At 40.5% G+C, this 20671-nt stretch overlaps 1 protein-coding gene across 1 annotated transcript; it reads left to right on the top strand.

Moving 5' to 3' along the window:
* The first annotated feature begins 42 nt into the window (after positions 1–42).
* RTN4IP1 (reticulon 4 interacting protein 1) lies at positions 43–20665 on the top strand. Its single transcript, XM_042819774.1, has 9 exons — positions 43–286; positions 803–954; positions 1329–1397; positions 1630–1754; positions 6404–6452; positions 8178–8314; positions 10388–10571; positions 11902–11994; positions 20533–20665. The coding sequence occupies exons 1-9, from the start codon at positions 43–45 to the stop codon at positions 20647–20649; spliced, it is 1170 nt and encodes a 389-aa protein (XP_042675708.1). The 3' UTR covers positions 20650–20665.
* The last annotated feature ends 6 nt before the right edge of the window (positions 20666–20671 follow it).

The following is a 20671-nucleotide window of genomic DNA, read 5'->3' as shown; positions in this document are numbered from 1 at the left end:
TCAGAGACCGGGACGCGGTGGCGGCGGTGCCCGCTGCCGGCCATGCTGGCACGGAGAGCGCTGCGCTGGGCGGCGCGGCGGGGCGGGCAGCGGCCGCCGGTGCGCGGCCTCCGCGTCTCTCCGCGGGCGCGGTCCGCCATGCCCTCGTGGGTCATCGACCGGTACGGCCGCAACGAGGTGCTGCGCTTCACCCGGGACATGGTGTTCCCCGTCATTCAGTACCCCAACGAGGTCATTGTTAAGGTGCACGCCGCCAGCTTGAACCCCATAGACCTTAGCATGAGAAGTAAGTGGCGGGGCACGAGCGGCCCTAACCGCGCTTCTGAGAGGCGGGGGTGTGAGATGGCGGGCTGTGATTAGGTGTGCCATATCCCATAATCACACACACACTTGTTCCTTTGGATTCCTACTGGTGTGATGCTGGAAATGGAGCAGGTGCAGCAGAACTCTCAGGATGTCTGTCAGTGTTGCTGCTTAATGAACTTTTTATAATAAAGAGCCGTTTTATGTGGTTTAAGTAAATCACAACAGCAGTCTGTTAAATTGTTCCATGGTGATTTATATTCTTACATCTCCTGCATGCTCTTTGTTGGGGGTGGGTGAGAAAACCGTAATTAAGATTTCCTTATTACTTGTAAAATCTCCAAGTACTGTAGGCTTTGTGCATATTTAAACTGTAACAGAAATGCAGAACGTGCTGAAAATGGGGCATTATATTCAGCCAATTCTTTCTAAATGGAATTGTCCAGTTAATGGATTAAATCCCACCAAGGTACGTAATGGCTAATTTCATATTTTCTAGGTGGTTACGGTTCAACTGCGTTAAATATGAAGCGGGATCCCCTGAAAATCAAGAGCTTGGACACTGAATTCCCACTAACACTTGGTCGAGATGTCTCAGGTGTTATCATGGAATGCGGACTAAGTGTGTCTTATTTCAAACCTGGAGATGAGGTGATACCTCTAATATGATTTTTTTTTCCCCCTAAAAACACATAGTTGAACTATGTTAAACCATGTTAACTATGTTAAACCATAGTTAAATGTGGTTAAACCATGAGCTATTCAGCTGCCTTTCCCTAGCAAGAAAATTCTTATGTTGTTGCACTCTGTATCTGGACTGTCTTGCAGTACCTTCTTAGAACACTGTCTTCGCTACATTTTTTCTCTGACAAACACCTTTCCCTAACTTGTGTCTGCATGTTAATTTCTCTTTTGATTTTTAATTTTTGGCAAATTGAACTAGGATTCCTTTACTGAATGTAACTTTTCCACATGGGTGTGATTTTGTGCAGAGAAATTGGTAGTTGTTTTCTGTTTGTTTTTAGGTATGGGGAGCAATTCCTCCATGGAAACAAGGCACTCTGTCAGAGTTTGTGGTAGCTAGTGCAAATGAGGTAAACCTGCAAAAATGTGGATAACAGATGAAAAACAAAATTGTAAATACTGATGTTTTCCTTTTTGATGCCTGAATAGCTGTCCGTTTCTTGATATTTGACTTCATCTACACTCCTGCTAGACATAACTGAAAATGTGCAATAGACAATTTGCAATTCAGTAAAGCTGATTTAAATATTTCAGTATCACATAGGATCCACTGTGTGATTTAGATGACTGATTTTGTTTCAGGTATCTTTTAAGCCAAAATGTCTCAGTCACCTAGAAGCTGCCTCCTTACCGTATGTAGGTCTCACAGCGTGGTCTGCAATTAACAAAGTTGGAGGACTGAACCAAAGTAATTGCAGCGGGAAAAGGTAAGTAACTTAGTTACTTATCTAGTGCTGGTGCTAAAATGTAGTGTTCCTTTTTTATGCTGATCAGCAGCTTGTAAGACATATCTAGCAGTGCTGAAGGCTGTTATGCCATGGCATTCACAAAGATCAGCTGGCCTGAAGTAGCCAGGTTCATTCTGTGCAGCTGCTAAGGAAGAGGCTATTTCAGAGTGAGATTCAGCCTAACTGATGTTTTAAGGCTGCTTGCTGGCACTGCCTCTCTTCCTTTAAATAGCGACTATATAGAAACAGTCTAATGTACATGTATTCTGTGTGACTGTATAGATAATTTAAGGATGGTACCTTTAGGAATTTATTGGGACTGCCTTTCTGCTTGCAAGGCAGCTGCCCAAATATAATATTCTCTCTCTTAAAAACCTCGTCAGCTCGCAAAAGGTCTTCTCAGCCACAGAGGTGTGTTTCACTGAGATTCACTCCTGGATGCAGGAACAATTTGGGGCAGGCTGGTTTCCCAGCTTTTTGGAAAAAAAGTGTCTGGGTCTCATTTGACCAGTAAGACAGAACTCATTTAATAAGGCCAGGAAGGTAGAAGAGGAGGGGAAAATAGGCAAGACTAGCAGCCAAAAAGAAAACAATTGGCTTTGTCAGCTTGTTAGTCTGACAGTGGCAGGTGAAGCTCAGGAGAGGATAAATACTTTGAAAGACTGGAGCAGATTTTTTGCCTCATAATGGAGATGTGTAAATAGGTAGCAAAATAATCACTAAAACTACCATGCTGTCTCAAAAATTTGTCATAAAAGAATAATTGGACAATAGGAATCTGGGTACCTGACCTCTTCCTGCCTGGGTTGTGAACTGTTGTAATGCAACACATAGCAAAGGGGATCAGATTTACTGAAATTCTTCACCCGCCTCTTTAGAAAGTAATTGAGAGATCGGTTTTTCATACGTCATGGTAAATTTCATCACAAAAATACAAATTAGCTGTTTGCTGTGAATGTAATGTTCTGGGAAAACAAATTGCAAAATCTGAAATGATTTCAGAGACATCTTTGAAATTAACTTCCAGCTAGTGACAACATACTGAATGTACCATCTTCTTTTTTTCTTTCTTAAGTATTTAGATTATTGTTTGTTATCTTAACTTTCATATGTAAATAGAATTAACCTAGAAATCTGTTGACAGGCTAACCACATTTAAAGTATCTTGCCAAACTTCAGGTAAGAGTTTAGATTGTTAAAAGTGAAATGCAAACTGCAGTTACACCACGTCTTCACATATAACATTTACTTTAAGGTTCCTAACAAGTATGTAATTGCTGTCACTGAAAAAATAAAAATTCAAAGCAGTAATCTTGTGAGGCAACAATTTACCCCATGTTTCTTAATTTCTCATAATAATTGAATGTGTTAGCAAGAAGCTGCCTGCATGAGTAATTTTACATTGGCCTTTTTGTCTCCTGTAGGTGTGTGTAAATAGCTATGTAGGATGGTGTGTGAAAGTGTGTCTTATTTTGAAAGAGTACCTGTATTCCTTGAGGAAAACTCCTTCATTGGTACTTTATTGCAGGATTAAGACATCTTGGAAACAACAAGTGTTTCTACTGGTGTGTTCTGTTTTCTTTGCCTCTCTAAGGTGGAAGGGTGGACTAACCACAAGTACTTGCTGTCAGCCCCACAGTGTGTACCCTGTACTCTGATCTGACAGGACAATCTGCTGCACTTTCCCCAACTTTATTTTTACGAGTTACCTGAAGTGTGCACGTGTTGTTTGTGGTGACTACTGTTTCACTGCAGCTTTGGTTGTTTTGCCACAGCTTTTATCCTAAATCATTGTAATTTACATCAGTGTTCTTGTACAAGGTAAAAGTGAATGTGCTCATTGTCCAGAATGTCGAGAATGAGTCCGTGGTTTTCAAGTTCTCTCTGGATAATAAGCCAATGAACTCCTTGTGGGTGAGGGTCTTGCTTCAGTAGAAAGACAATATGGTTGTTCAACAAAAGCTGTTAACCCTTCCTTGCTGTATTCACAAAAAGCGTGTTAAAACATAGCCATTTGAGAAGACCTTGAAAGCTTTTATGTTGATAAGGAATAAGGGCCTTCATATAAATGCAGAGTAAACATTTTGTGTGTTAGAGTTTACTGGGAAGAGTTACACTAGGATTATGGTACAGGGGATTGTTGAAATTACACTTCTGGTTTACATGTTTGCAATGAAAATTGAAATGATACAGTGACCCAGGATTTTTTTTCAGAGAGTGTGTTATTTCATCATTTTGTCTGATGAGAATTTCAAAGCGAGGATAGGTTGCAATAATTCTTTATAGGGTACACTCTTCTTGATGCAAGAATAAATGTTTAGGGACATTTTGTTGGCATAATCAAATGAAATTTGGTTTTATTTTTTAACAGCTCTTACACTGTCAAACGCTTTCCCACACCCTTGAGTTACACCAAGCAGTTTGCCCTGTCTCCAGCACTGTACAAAACACTGAGCTGCTGAGCTGTGGCACACATACCTCCTGATTATACAAGGGCTTCTGTGTTGAAAGCATGCATACAGGTGTGTGATGGCCACGGCAGCATGCACACAGCCCAGGGCAAGTGCTGTGCAGTGTGTGTGAGGGTGGTGACCTGCTCTGTGGTGTGACTTACTTTGTGGTGTCACTTGGCCTGGAGGGTGACACATTACTCAGTTAAGCTGAGATGCCTTTAGAGCATAGGCATAGTTTGTAAAGCAAAGAGGTGTTCAAGGCCAGGTTGGATGGGGCCCTGGGCTGCCTGGTCTAGTATTAAATGGGGAGATTGGTGGCCCTGCCTGTAGCAGGGGGGTTAGGGATTCATGATCCTTGAGGTCCCTTCCAGCCCTGGCCATTGTGTGATTTTGTGAAAGAGCTTTCTTAAGGTCTGTGTGTACGAAGTTCTAATAATTGAAAGTTTTGGTAGGAAATAGCCCAGGAAACATAACAAACAAAATAAATCTGGACCTTACTTCTACTTTGGGAATAGTGAGCATGTTTATTGAAGACCTAGCCAAGCAGCTTCCCACAGCTGATCATGTTGTATCAGTCCTCAAGCAAAATGTACATTTTGAAGTTAGAGCTTTCTTCAAATTCTGCAGTGGAGGAAATGCCCTTTAGGCAAGGAGTAAAATTGGAGAGACAGTTTGACAGGGTGTTTTCTGTTTTGTTTTTTTTTTTTGGGGGGGGGGGGGGGCATCTCTTGAAAGCAGTTACCGGCAGCTCTTGTAACGATAAAGACGAGCTTAACCCAGTGTCTTGAGCATGGTATCCCTGAGACATTTCAAGGATAATCAGATCTGAATATAAAAGTTGCTTCAGACATCTGTTGTTAGAAGCATGGTTCTGAGCATAAGTACATTTTGGCAGGTTTCAAAGCAGCAGGCATTGTGGTTTCAAATTCTTCATCTGAACTCTGCAAGTTTAGATGAGTGAAATAAGGAATAGAATCTGATGAGTTTCAAAGGAGTATCCATTTTAGAATGGATCCTGTGACCAAAGCCAGGTCTCTTAGGTTACTTCAAAGAATTTTTGTCAACTGATACTCTAGATTGTCTAGAGCAATTTTGCATTGTAAAAGCCATTTCCCTCAGCATCCAGCATGGTAAGATATAGAACAGGAACATCACCAGCTTTTGAAAATACTGAAATTTTTCTGGCAAGCAGAAGTTCTGAGAAACATGATTCTGCACATGCCAAGGCTTCATCTTGGATGTACCTTTTGTTCTAGAATTAGTAAATGAGTCCAAAGTTGAAACACCATTTGTAGCTTCGCTTGCATGGCTTTCTTACTGATTCCCTATTTGAAGTTCAGCTAATTAATAAAAATACTTAGGTGTAATTTTTGAACAGTGATTAGGCTGCTGTAGCTTTAAGGTTTTCACACCTTTGAGATTGCATTCATTTTATGAAATTTAGGACGATGTGTTCAGTTAAAATGAACTCATAATAATTTGGTGATAGGCATCTTTGTTTTCTTACTTGTTTACTAATTTCAAGAAGTGGGCATTTTACAGGGTGTTGCTAAGATGCACTGAACCAGTACAATTCTGCTGCCATTTCTTCAGATAGTTTAATAGAACTTGTGTAGTGAGGCTGCAACACTGTTGTTTGTCTTTTAGATAAATGTTCAGTGATACTGGGAAATTATGTTCCATATGTTCTGAAATCCTTGGTCTCTCTAAGTAACGTGACACTGAACTACTTCTGCTAGATAGCAGCAATTGGTGTAAAATGTTAGCAAAATCTAATTTTTGCTTTAGGGAAAGTGACAACAGAGTCTGGGAGACAGAAAGATTCTTACTGACTTTGTTCCAAACTAAGCAATTAAATTTGGGAAAGTGTGGACAGAGACAGGATTATCTTTTTCTCATGATAAATGTTGACAGCTCCACTGCCTGGAATTAGTGAAAAGCACATATGAGGAAGTCAGTATGGCTGCAATAGATAATGCTCTTGGCACAGGAAGCAGGATGAGAGCTGTGTTAAATCACATTATTAGGTATCTGAAGAATTAACCATAAAGTAATACTGAATGACAAATAAGTGTTTTGCTTATAGTGATTTGATGTCGGAGATGTATAAGAATAAATAGTTGCTATACTGTTTGTTTGAAGAACTATTCAATAAATGTTCATTTTCTCTTACAGAGTTTTAATATTAGGAGCTTCTGGAGGAGTTGGCACATTTGCTGTACAGGTAATATAACACAGCATGTCCATGATGCATCTTCAGACTGTTCAGTACAAAGAATGGAAGGGAGTTGAAGGACTGAAATAGGAAGCCACCCATTGAGCTGTCAGAGCTCCCGAAGTTTGGGACTGGCTCCATTCTGTTTGTTACATTGCATTAGTAGGAAGAAGGGGGCTTTAAAATAATGGGATAGGGAGTGTGGTTACTAAAAGAACACATTTCACAGTTTAAGTGCAGGAATCATAGAATCATAGAATGGTTTGGGTTGGAAGGGACCTTTAAGATCATCTAGTTCTACCCCCTGCTATAGGCAGGGACACCTCCCTGTAGGCCAGGTTGCTCAAAGCCCCATCCAGCCTGGCCTTGAGTGCTTCCAAGGAGGGGGCATTCAAAACCTCTAAATTTAAAGAAATCTCTTAATTTGCAAAACTTGAAATTTGTCACTTGTCTTCATTCTCTTTCAGTCATCTCTGCTCTATAAATACGAAAAGAACTTGGCATATGAGTAGGAAAATGATGGAGTATGTAGATGATTGCAGTTGGGATTGTCTGTAAAATGGTAGCAATTATAGCTGTTGTGGGTGGACAGTGATACTGGAGGCATGAGGCTTTCATGAGCAATCTAGGGAAAGCATAGTGACTTACATTAACATTCCATCATTGTCTTTGCCTTGTTGCCTTCTTGCATTCCTTCTTTCCAGTTGCCCTAACCTTAGGAGAGTTGACAGTCTTTCGGTAGCCAGTCTTCTACTGAATATCTTTAACTGTGGAAGATCCTCCTTGTGTGCTCTCATTTAATTCAGGGATTTTTATTCAAATTGGTGTCACCTTGTGTAGAAATAGCTTTTTCTTGATAGTATAAAAAAATATGTCTTGAGAGATTGCATCATTATGTTCTGTGTTACAGCACCATAAACATAATGGTTTTGAGAAGCTCTCAGGAGAGTTTTAGTGGTACAGTATTTGCCTGATCCATGATAAAACAGGTGGATAAGTTAGATCAGTGGGAAAGGCTATCCAACCATTGACTAGTTGTGATTTTTACCTAATTTATCCTATGATTAGTTATTAATTAATCCGGAGTCAATTAAAAAAAAATTAGTGTGAATCTTTTGAATGAGATTTACAGAAGAGATGAATAACTAGCAAAAAAGCTTTTCTTTGCTTTAAGTTCTGAAGCAGAAGAGCTAACCTGACATGCTCCTTGAGATAAACCAGAGATTACTTTTTCTCATTAGTAGTACTTTATTTACAATGAGATAGAGTATGGAATACTTAATGAGCAGGTAGGCAGATAAAATTAAATCCCTGCAGTGGTTGATCTGCTGGCAGTTTTACAGATTGTTAGATTTAAAAATGCATAGTCTGAATTACCAGATTCAGAAGATGAACTGAGTATTTTATTTGAAGCCTTATTTATCCTGAGAGCTGGTATTTGCAAATTGCATGAAAAATCCCTCCTCAGCCACCCCAACTCAGTCCTCTTATCATTATCACCGCCTTAAATATCAGTAAGTTCTAACCATTGTTGGATATGTGATACGTTACCTTGTGTAATATAACAATGGTATTTTTTTTTTCTTTTTAAGTATTTCTCACTAAATTTTAAACCTTTGCCTCCTTTTTTTTTTTTTTTTTTTTTTTTTTTTTTTTTATTTTTTTTGCAAAAAATTTAAAAGTTTGCCCCCTTTTTTTTTTTTTTTTTTTTTCTTTTTTTCTTTCTGTTTCTAGCTAGTGAAGGCCTGGGGTGCTCATGTGACAGCAGTTTGTTCCCACGATGCTAGTGCACTGATGAAAAAGCTTGGAGCAGATGATGTGATTGATTACAAATCTGGAAATTTGGAGCAACAGCTTAAAGCCTTACCCTCGTATGTGTTTGTGTTGCTTAATACTCAGATGAAGGAGTTGGCCATCAGTCCTTCTGCCTTTTGATTCCGGGCTGCAGTCTGTCAGGACTCCCTCTTTTCCTTTTTCCTTTTTCTTCCCACTTCTAAAGCCTTACTTGCTAAAGCAAATTCTTCTCTGTCCTTTTTTTGAGTGTAATTTGCCGAGTATTGCAAGCACAGATTTCATTGTAAGATTAAGCCAGTTAATTGGGTTTATGGAGACAAGCTCACTTTCACGTGCTTCTAATGACCATGATTTGATCAGCTTTGTCAGCTTCCATTGTAGGATCTGGGAGTGCTTAAAAAGCCATGAATAAATCAAAACAAGTCTCAGGAATCCTCTGTGAGGTTCCTAAATAGAAAAACCGATCTTCTACAGGGAAGAATTATGTCAGGAAGCAGTTTAGTGACTTGCCTCCAGTCCTGTAGCCACTGTGCAACATAGCTGGGAGTGAATTCCTGTAACACTGGGTACAGCTGCCTGTGCTGAATAATCACATTTACGTGGTCACAGCTGATATGTTTTAAGTAGCCTGAGGGGTTTCTCTGAAACTTTTTTTTTTTTTTTTTCACTTTTGCAGCTTTTCCTTCTGTTTACACTTGGTCTTCTGTGACTTTTATTTGAAGATGGTAATTACACTGCTGTTTTTAGCTAGATTGAATTAATCTGGGTGGAAAAATAGAAACCACTCAATTGATAAAATAATTTTACTATTAACTGCTCTACAGAGGTGTGTACCCTTTTACTGGGGTGTGATTGCTAATAGGTCTGAGATCAGTTGTGAGGGTGTTGGTGCTGTCTGTTTGAGCAGAATATACAAAAATTGACAGCTTGCAAGCAGTGCTGTATATGCTAAATTCTGCTCTTCAAGATTTTAAATGCTAAACATCTGTTCTAGCAAGCAGCCATTCTTAGGAGCTGTGAACCTTTGTATGAGTACAGTTTTGTGATGTAGCTAAGCCCATCAGTTGTGTATACTGAGAGGAACGATCCTATAGCCCTCCTCTTTTCAATTGTACTGACTCTTCAGACTCCATGATGAGCTGTTCTTTTCTGGACCATTAATTTTCACTGTGTTAATTCCTGTTTTGACAGCTTTTAGATTAACTCAACTATAAAATGAAATCACACCCTTGGAAGACAGTCAGGAAAACTCTTTCTAGAGATAAAAAATTTTCCATTTATTTACGTATTTTTCCTTTTATTTGTGGATTTGTTAGATGAGGTATATGCATTTATATAATCTATTATCTGTTTAGATAATCTATAGTGCATCTGTTCCTATCTGGAGATTGCTGAAAATTTGCAGCAGAGAATGAGAATGAGCTGTGTATCTAACAGAATAGGTACAGTAGCTCCCAGTTGCCACGTTCAGCCCTTACAGATTCATGTGCTGGGATAATAAGAACGAATGCTAAAAGCGTGGCTTGTTGCCAGTGGTTGCATATAACCATAATGTGAAGAAATGATTTTAGACTCCTTGCTTTGAAGTTCTACTTCAAGCAGGGAGATGCAGAGAGAAGATGCTGTCAGTAGAGATAAAATGTCAATGATTTGTTTATGGAACTTTGGCCACTGGAACTGGCTTCCATGTGAATACAGCATGGACAGAAGATGTTCCTAGTCAGGGCAGGAGTCCAGACCAGACTTCAGAAATACATAGCATTCTGTTGAGTGCTAGGACCAGACCTCAAGAACGTTTCAGTAATTTCAGTCAGAGGGATGAAGAGAGAATGCTCTGGAAGGCTTCAAGCAAATAGAGAATGTTACTGTGCATCTGAGAGTCTGCTTTTTGAGTTAGGGGCCATTTAATTATTGAAACAGCCTCTATCTGCTATGCAGTGAATGGACAATAACCTGTAACTTTAACTATACATAAAGCTGGGATTTAGTTGAACTCATAGGGTTTGCTTGCTGCTGTCTTGCAGGCAGATTATTTTAATATACTGCAGTGACAGGTAGAAATGTGATCTACAACCAGTTTCATACATTATTTAATTTATGATTATCTTCCCTGTATCGTGACTTTGAGCCTGTTCTTTGCATGTCTCCAGATTTGATTTCATCCTCGATAATGTCGGTGGATCCACTGAGAAGTGGGCACTAGATCTCCTGAAGAAATGGTCAGGAGCAACATACGTTACTTTAGTGACGCCTTTCTTGATCAACATGGACAGACTTGGAGTTGCTGATGGCATGTTGCAAACAGGAGTCACGATAGGCTCCAAAACTGTGAAGGTATGTGACAAAATCCCATATTCTTGAAGGTTGTGCTATGTCCTCATGGCTTCCTTTGTGGCTTAGGCACTAGTCAAGCAGCTCATCTGGAGACATCTTTCTCATTTTCCTCATGCATTGTTAAGTATACTTCAGATGCATTTTGATTCTGTCTCCTTCTGTCTTCAAAAAAACCCAGCATTGTCCTCATATATATACATACATATATATGTGTGTATATATTGTAGTCTAGGGTGCTTTGTAGTCTTGATGTCTTATTGTGTGTTGCCTTTTCCATGTGGCCTCCTAGTGAGTCCTGCTGACAGCTAGCACTTTATAGTGAGCAGAAGAAATCCCTGCCTTGTTGAAGTATGGGTAGTTTTACTACTTGCCTTAGGCTGGGCAGGGTTTCTCTCAAAACATTTACTGATTCTCTTCATCCTATACCAGCACCACGGAGTAATGAAAGTGACTGAGAGTGGCTAAAAAGTCTTTCATCTCTTCCATGTTCGTGTGCCTGGATGGTGATACTGATTTTTCTACTTTAAAGCATTCTCCCAGTGAGGCTTTTTAGAATTTGTTCTTCTTTCAACATGTTTATTTGCTATCCAAGTGACTGCTTTTCATGTTGTTTCCATGGTACTTCTGTCATGAGGCTGAGTGAGATTCTAGGTCCAGTAACAATGTTTTCAAAGGAAATTTCAAAAACAAAAGCCTGGAAAGAAGCCACATAATATGATGATGATTTCTCAGTTTGCATGTTTTCATGGTGAAGAGCATTGTATGGCACACATTAGCAGTTGTCTGGTTTTGGCAGATGAAGACTCATGCCTCTAACAGCTTTCTCAAGGAAAGTGCTCTTGACTTGTGTTTGTGTGATCTTCCTGGAATGCTTTTTGTGCGAGCTGCCATCTGTCATCAGATGGTGACGACTTTGGCAGATGTGATTGTGGAAAATTTAATCACTGACACTGAGGTGGAAAGTTCTAAATGTCATATTGGTAGATTTATTTCACCCTTTTTGTAAATGTGTATAAACATATAGTGCCATTTCTCTCTTACATAAGAAATAATGCTATTTCCAGCTGCAGAGGCAAGGTGGTTGTTTTTCTCAAGTAGCTGACTTTTGCAACTGGACACAAAATTCACCCTGATCCTATTGTGGTAATACAGCATCTCTGTCTGTGCGTTTAATGCACGTGCTTAGATAACTTTTCTTTTTTAGACACTAGCAAATAATGTCCATATTTTTCCATTACATTGTTTCTCTGATGCTTCTGTCCTTTCTTTCAGTTCCCATTTCAGTTTCCTCTCATTATTTAAAAATGTATATTTGTGATCTTTCTTGCAGCATCTCTTGAAAGGAGTCCATTATCGGTGGGCCTTCTTTATGCCAAGTGGACCAAGCTTGGATGAAATTGCACAACTAGTTGACTCAGGAAAGGTATGTCAGCAGTGGTTACTTAGGTTTTTGTGCTGAAAGAGATGCTGCTCTGACTCAAAAACGGCTTAATTGGCAATTAAGTAATAGATTGTTACAAGTCACAGCAGAGAAGACAAGTTAACAACTGATTTGCTCTGATTTCTAACTTCTGCCTTTGGCATTGAGTTTAAGTATTTATAATGCTTGAGGCTGTCTTTCTTTCTCCCTCTTCATCCTACTCCTTTTAAAAATCTCAAATGTAGTAAGTTGTGAGGAAAGAGTGCCCAGTGATTTGGTTCTTTGCTAGTGGGAATTATTTAGTGTAAGCTCTGCTGTTGAAAATAATAAGCTTTTAGAGGCCTTGGTTGGTTCATTTGGTCAGGATGAACATGGCTGCATGTATGTCTGCATATGCAAATCCCCTGGCACAGATGAACAGGGGTCCTGCATGTCATGTGCAGAATATACAGCTTATCACAGACAGTGAGTGATCTGTGCTGTCTAATTATTTCAGTGCTTCAGAGTATAATTGTGATGATTCAGCACAATGACCTGAAATCCTGTGAGTGTTCATAAGCTTTTGGGGAATCTCACAGTACCAGATCTTTTCAGGCTTATGAACTAGTTACAAAATGCATGTGAGACTGAGAGATCACCCAGCAGTTTGTGTGTTGGATATGTGGTGCTGTAGGTCCTGGCATGTTCTCTTCTGGGGAACTTTGCGTCGTTAACGTTTTCAGAGCACAGAATACAAACAGTTGCTGTTCATCTTTTTGCATGGTGCCTAAGTAGAGGAGTATGCCCTGGCAGCTCATTGTTCTGGTAAGCCAATTGCCAGACCCTCTTGCACTCAAAATTTGGGCATACTTAGAACAATCTAATGCTCGCAAGGACTATTGAGTTTGGATTGCCTTTATTCTTTATGCATTAAGTTCTAAAAACTCATATCACAGTATCTGCTTGCTTATATTTGATTTTCCAGTGCTGCTGCTCAGAATAAGAATCTTCCTAAATTCAGCCACTCCTGTGTTGTGAATGGGGTGCTGCTGATACAGTCTGTTTCCTGAAAAGTTGTCTACTCATGAACAAAGGTTATAGAAGCAAATAAGCCATGGTGAATGGCGACCCTTGTTGGTTTTACACCACTCCACATTGCACTGTGTGCAGTGCTTTATGCCTTATTTTACAGTCTAGGTAAAAAGCCCTGGAAGATGCTTCTCATCGTGTGAGTTCATCCAATCATACAACTGACTTACAATTGACTAAGAAACAGATACGTGCTTGCCTTTGTTCTTACTGTTTGTCCTGATCCTTAGCCAGTCACAACTTGTTTTGTGTTCTGCTCCTGCTTCTGTTCTGCAAAACAGAAATGCAGAATATGCTCATGAAAGCCTTTAAAAAATGCCTGTTTATGCAATAGGGATGGGGCTTAATCAGTATTCATCTGTCTAATAATATGGACAGCTGAGTTGTAATGTCTTTTAAAATGTACGTCATACGTACATGAATATCCCAATGTAGTTTTTGTTGTAAGACAATAGTGAGGATAAAGATGTTTGCCTGTTGTGGTTTTTTTTTTAATTCTGTATTGACAAGAGCAGGTCAAAATGACACACTGTAAATCTGCATTGTCGTCATCCTATCAGTATTGTGCTCTACTTTCTGAAATATTGCCAACACTGCTGTTGTCAACTGTCTTGCATGTCCCAGATGTGGTCCATATATGCAGCTGTTAGTAAGACTGAGTTTTGTTGTCAAGACACGAGAGTTTCCTTAAATGGGCAGATCATCCATTCAGAAGAGTAGGTATTTGGAAAAAGGGGGAGAGAGAGAGATGTATTACTGTAAATTATGGTATACTACCTCCAACAATGTTTGTGTTCTAGTTGGAGTGTAATAAATGAGAATTTTAGGGACAAAAAGGGCTATTGAAGTGCAGGGAGAAGGCTGGAGGATGGTAGCAAAGTGAGCTTGTGTGGTTGAACTTAGTTTTGAGAGAACACATGCTGGAGCGTTGCGGATTTTGGTTATTCTGAGACTTCAGTGAATTGGCCTTTTTTTCTGTTAGAAACACCTTGGGATTGGGTGACATGAATAGGAGAGCTACTGAAAAAGGGGCATTTTTTAGGATAGCATAAATCTTGAAGGTGGATTTAAATGAAGGAAATTTAAAAGAGGTGATGCTATAGTAAGTGAAGCTTTGGAGAACATACAGATCAGATCCATGTCAGATTGTTGTTTTTTGAAGTTCTTCTGCACCAACACAGTTCTTTAGTTCCGTTGTGTTCCATCATCTTCCTCTGTGAAAGCAAAAGGAGTCCCCATCTTTTAGTGGATGAACAGGTACAAAGCAGGGTATTTTATTTAAAGATGCTTGGTTTTTACACAGATGACCTTTGCAACAAGGAATAGAGATTTGCAAAATGTCAGGATGAGTTCTTTTAGCAGCCTTTTTTAACAGGGAGAAGAGGGGAAGAATTTGATAAACTGGTTGGGCAAAGAAGGAGAATAATGTTCTCTTTGTAATTCATTTGCGCATCAGCTCCGTTCAGGGGATCATAAAATCATTTTCAGCTTATGAGCTGTTTTCTCTGCCTTGCAGCAGAACATCTTGCCAAGAGCCTGCTGTGAGACTGGTGAGCTGGGAAGCTGCTGTGGCTGTGATGGGCACAGAGAAAGTTGAGCATTTCCTTGTCAGATTTTAGAAATACTTGCTACTTTATAAACTGCTGGGATGTCCCTGTTGTGGGTTCAACTTAGGCAGTTAATTACAAGCCAGTGAGGGTTGGCTTAATGTAGGCTCTGCCAAATCAATAGACGAAGTGTGTGTCAGAAGCAAGGGATCTCTTCCGTGGCAGAGCATTCATTTTGAATTACAAGGTTCTCAGTTAAAGACAACTGAAATCAATGAAGTCCTTGGTTCAGAACATAGATTTTCTGGCATACTGGTTGCTGAAACATCATCACTGGTCTCTGATGGCAGCTTTGTCATGGAACAGCTTTCTAGGAATTAGTTTGATGTATCTGTTGTTAGTGTTGAGGCTTTTACACTGATAATCTTTAATTTTTTTTTTACTTAACTTGTTAATTTACCGACCTTGTGTCGTTTTTCTACAAATTTCTGTAGTTACAATTGAGCACTTACTTTGCCTCTTATAAAGCCTGGTGGAGGCTGGCTCAAGAGACTCATTAGAGAGTAAGGGGAAGTGCTAAGAATGTTGTATGCTCTTGCTGGACCATAACAGGGTGAGGGTTAGTATACAACCCTATAAATGAGATTTGAAAATCTCATTTTAATTAAAGTGTCTTCTAAATACAGTGTAGGTTTATGTGTGGCTTACTACTATTCTCAGAGCAAAGTTGCACTAGATGGGCAAAGATTGATTACAGAGAAGTAAGGCTAAAGGAAAAAGTAGAGTCTCAGAAAGAGAACTGAATAGGGCATTCTTTGTATTGTTGCCTTTCTAGATAAATGTTACAGCACAGATACACATAAGCAAAGCAATAGCATGTCTGTAACTTGCATAACTTCTGTGCAGCATCATGTGTATGTGTTGCTGCTGAGAGAAGCTGTGTTGGATTTAGTGGTCTGCTTTGCCAGATGGAAGGATGGGATGCTCACTGTTCTTTGGCCTTCCTGCCCTTCTTCCCGTGCAGAGCTGTACAAGCTCATTCCAATGACCATCCTTCCCTGTGTGCTAAACTGCAAAGCTTGTACCTTTTCCATTAATTTAGACTATTTTTTTGTTGTTGCAGTGCTTTTGCTTGCCAGGTTGGTCGGCTAGAGCCCAGAAATATTAATCAAGGAGGGGATGCCAAAGACTAATCAGTCCTTCCATCTCTTCAAGAAGGAACCTCTATCTGCATTTAATTATGGCCAACAAAAATGTAGTGATTTTTATTAAAAGGCATCTGCACCTCTTCCTACAAGCGATAAGGCTCTTTATGAAAGCTCTGGGGTTGTGTCATTAAAGTGTCTGAAGAAGACTGAAGGAAATCTTGGGAAATGCAGAAATAGCATTTGAGCATGACAGCTCACGTCAACCATAATGAGGTCTGGAAAACTTTCAGCAGATATCTGGTATTTAATCAAATGTGCTGCTGTCTGAGCCTGATATGATTGCACATTCTGTAGCGAGTTACTACTGGTCTCCTAGCATAGCCAGGAACCACATCCAGCACAACAGTGAACTGTGGGATCAAGAAGACAGCTCTCGCCTGTTGTGAGTTGAGTTTGCTGAGACAGAAGATGATGCAGGTCAGACAAAGATATTTTCATACTATTTGTAGAATATGTAATATGCTTTCAGAGGTTTTGTACAACTGTAGTAAAGTCTGTTCTGTCTTGTTGATATGGTTGTGTTGCCCTGGATCACCAGCAAAAACAGCAGAACAGCTGCCATGAATATAACTGCTAGGGAATTCTTGAAGACAGAGCTGCATTTTGCTTTACTTAACAATTTTTTCGGCACAGTTCAATAGTAACCAAACCCAGGATCTCCTTCCTCACTTCTGCTGATTTAAACTTGGGCTAGCCTGGCACACGCTGCCCCTCTGGGCTTGTTCCAGTTTCTTATTGCTCCTTGTTGTGTTCTATAGAAGCTGCTGCCAAGGCCAATTAAGGAACATGAGATTTTTAAACCTCTTCTATACTCTGAACCATAGCCTGCTTAATTGGGATTTATCTTCTAGCATTTTAATAATTGTAGTTGATACTTATGAGTTACTGTGAGCTGCTGTTACATGCTTGATATTAAAGAATGCTTCTTGGCTAGACATATTAACAAAGACTGTCTGGTAACACAATTGTTTGTAAGAGGACCATGGGAGTAGGCATTTTTTTTTTCCATGAGATGACACTGAAGTATTGAGCAGATAACTGCATGTTTAATTACAGGATGCAGGCTGTGCTATGCAATGAGTTCTGTTCAGGTCTCTCATTGACACTGAAGGGATACTCACTGAAGGCCAAAGCGGAGCATCAAGCGCTGCATTTGTGTGTTGGCTCCTACACTGCATCTAGGCATTGTGGTCATGTCTTTACCTTCCTGCTCAGCTAAGTCTAAATGGTGCACTGGTCTTTTCCATTAAAGAAAGCATTTGAGTGTTCTGAGGACTGTTGGAACACATCACAACTCTCTCTGCATACATGGGAGCTCCCAGTGCAGAGCATGCACATGAGCCATGCCCACACTCACAGCCAAGACATAACTCTCGTGTATGAGGAGATGGCAGCTGGGAGGGAGTCTCTGCAAAGCTGGACTGCCCTGTGATGTGTGCACAGCCACCCTTCATGAGCCTGGGGAAGAGCCAATGCACTGTCATTGCCCTTGGCGTGAGAAAACTTTTGTTTTTGAGCTAAGGTTGCTCTGTGGATCTCAGGTTTGGTAGGCTCTAGCTGTCCCTCCAGCGACAGGAAGCAGCTACAAACTTACAGGAATTGGTTCCTGACAGGCTCTGCTGTGTCTGGAGTGAGATTGGAGTGGGATGGAGTGCAATGCTGCTCCTGTGCTCTGTGTAGGACAGATCAGCATACCTAACCAGCATCAACTGTGACTCTTATTTTTTGAAACACGAAGTTCATTTCGAGAAACGTAGATTCATTTCTAGTATGTTCAACATCAGAGAGAATGGAGAGGAGGAAAACCCCTCTCAGCCCCAGTCTGTTTTCAGAAAAACATTTCAGTGCAGGTGTGTGTAATCCTTTCTCTCTCAGACTTTAGTTTAATCCCTTTTCCCTGAACAAATAGGTGTCCTCTGGCAAAGAACTGATGTGTGGCTGTAAATAGGCAGTGTTTGTATTATCCAGTTAATCTCCATTTTTTTTTTTTTATTTTTATCACGCATTCAACAAATAGCAGACGCTTCCCTGCTTGTTTGTCTGCTCACAGGAAGAAATTTTATCTTAGTCAGTGGATTATGGTAAAGGCTGAGTGAATCACTGTGCTGTGACATGGTCAGCCCTTTTGGGGTTATTCAAACAATGGGGCTGAGCAGCCAGCCAGATAAAATGTTTAATGCTCTAGATTGTCAGGATCATCAGTTCAGTATTCATGTCTCTCTATAGCATTGCCTAAAGCTGGAGTTTAAATGGAACTAGAGGTTACATCAATGCAGCAGATGGGCTTTCAGTACTTGGTGGTTGCAGTACGTACGGTGTTTTGAACTGTGGGCTAAATTTGGGGGTCCTCTGAATCCCTGTGTGATGCTTTTTCACACGTGATGCTTTGAACTTCACTTAAGGGTGAGTTCTGTCAGGGCTGTAAGCTGCAATCCACAGTACAGGACTGCAGGTAGCAGAATGGTTGAAAGTGTTCTTTTTGCTCAACTACTGCATGTGTCTGAAGCAAACTCCTGGCACCCTGTGCCTCACAATGCTGCGTGGCTGAATTGCATTCTTTCTGTGATCTCTTTCCCTCCTCCCAGCCCCTTGCCCTGTGAGGGTCAGCTGTGTCCATGTGTTTCCTTGCTCTTATTTTTCTGAACAGAAGCACATCTCTGCTGCCATTAATGGTAACTGCTTGTGCAAGTGCTGCACATGTGCTTGGCTTACCAGGGTTACTGGATTGTTGGTTTTTTGGTGTCTTTTTTGTTTTTTTTTGAAGGCTTTGGCTATGAAAGCAAGGGTTGGTCTTCTTCAGAACAATGACTGAGGAGCAGCACATTCCTCCTGCTGCTTGTCACAGCAGCTGCAGTTTACTCTGATGCTTGCTTAACCCACAGGCATCCCATGCAAGTGGTTTTGAGGCCTTATCCCCAACTCCTGATGCTCAAGATAATGTTTTCATTCTGTATTAAACGTGGTTTTCACTTGAACTTAGTTATGACCCACAGCTATTTCCTGGTTGAGCAGCAGTGTTAAACAGCATCTTTCTGTTCCTTTTGTTGCTTTTTACTCCTCCCTTTGCTAGGGGGTCTGGCTGCAGAGATTGCTGTGATTAAACAAGGGGAAGGCATTAACCAACCTCCTGCCCTGCAGCCTGGCAGATTGAAGGCACTTAGTGAATTCATTGGCACAATTGCTTTCTTTAGGAACTGGCTGCGAATTCTTATCTTTGAAGGGATTCATTCCTTCCTACTTTTCTGCCATGTGACATTTCTGCTAGGCATGCATCGACATAACAAAAGGGAGAACCTCAGAAACAAAATTAAGATAGCAGTATAATAGTTTGATTATTGTTGTCTTAGAATACTGTTAAAACAAAAAGTAGTAGTTAGTCCAGTGCAATAATTGGACTTGAAGGTAATAAAGATAAGTGAGAAGAGCATGTTTATGCGTGCTTAGACAACTTCTGGATTGCAATTGTGCTGTTGGGGAGGGTGCTGGATACCTAGAACCCAGCTTGTTAAGTGTGTATTATGAGAGACCTTTCCTTGGTAGTGCTGTGTTCTGAGCAGCAGTCTGTGTAGGTACTCCACCTTCTGGTAAAAGAAAGCTTCTGAAAGAAAGTGCTGCTCTGATGCTGACACACTAGTTGTCTGATTTCCCTTCCTGGCAAAGCACATGTCCTGCTGAGAGGGCCATTACCGGTTCTAGGAGCGTTAAGGAAGATAAGTGTGCCTGGTGGTATCTGCAAGGAAAAGGCCTGAAAATATTTTTCAGTGATAAAAGTAACAAGGACACTTTCTAGCACAATAAGAAGAGTGTTAGAGTGTTTGGATCTTTTGATTCTTAAAATTTCTATTACTGAAAGAGCTGGCTGCACACTCATCTGTTGCTAATGTCCTCTGCTAAGATGAGTGGGATCAGTTCAGGAAAGGAAGAGCATGTACTGGGCTGACGGGGGGGGGATACAAGGTAAGAGCCCTGCCTCAGGGTAGGTGCTCTGGCAGCAGTTGTGTAAACAGAGCTTACTGTTGCCTCTGGAAGGGTGACTCAGAACATGGTGAAAATAATTTTTAGAAACAGTTGGGATTTCTTCTCCCTCCACTGGCATACTGCAATATCTAAAGACAGTGCTGGTGGGGTTTTCTGGCTTCTTAGTCGCTGGTGGGCACAGTGAAGTGGTAGTTTCACCTTCATTATTAGTGATTGCTCTAAAACAATCCAGAAGGCTACTCTACAAAATTAATGCCAAAACAGCAGTGGACGCGAGCCAGGCTTCATGGTCCATGCCAGCATGAAGACACAGTGGCCGAGTTTTCAAGTGTATCCACATGATTCAGCAACAGTGTCCTTTTTCTTTGTACTTCATTTGTAACCAGGTCCCTTGAAGATACTAGATTCAAAAGTATCTTAAAACATTGAAACTGTTGAAAGATTCTTGGTTTAACAAGAAAACCCTACCTACCTGGGAGGTTAAAGCTTTGCACCACGCTTTACTTTTCGCCCTGCGCTAGGGCTCTAGGGCTATTAAAGATATTTCAAAACTTGGGGAGAAAGCAAAAACTCTTCTCCTGCATGCAGAAGAGTCCCTGAAAAGAAGCTAAAACGTGGTGACTGCACTGAGCAACTTCTGCCCTAAGTACTATTAAAAATCCTTCTCCTTCCCTTAAACAGTGTGAAGGTGCTAAAACAATGCCATTTTATTCCTAATGCAGTGATGCTTTGTTCTGCAGGTTCAGCCAGTTATTCAAGAAATCTTCCCTTTTTCTGAAGTTCCAAAGGCCTTTCTGAAACTAGAAGAAGGACACGCACGTGGAAAAACAGTGATTGATGTCATTAATAAAAAATAAAGCAACTCTAATTGTTGTTGTG

Source organism: Centrocercus urophasianus, unplaced genomic scaffold (assembly GCF_019232065.1).
Source record: "Centrocercus urophasianus isolate 14NV4802_14NV808 unplaced genomic scaffold, USGS_Curo_1.0 seq_10, whole genome shotgun sequence".
Lineage (NCBI taxonomy): Eukaryota > Metazoa > Chordata > Aves > Galliformes > Phasianidae > Centrocercus > Centrocercus urophasianus.
Note: the sequence above shows the minus strand (reverse complement) of the source record. Positions and strands in the feature narration are given on the sequence as shown.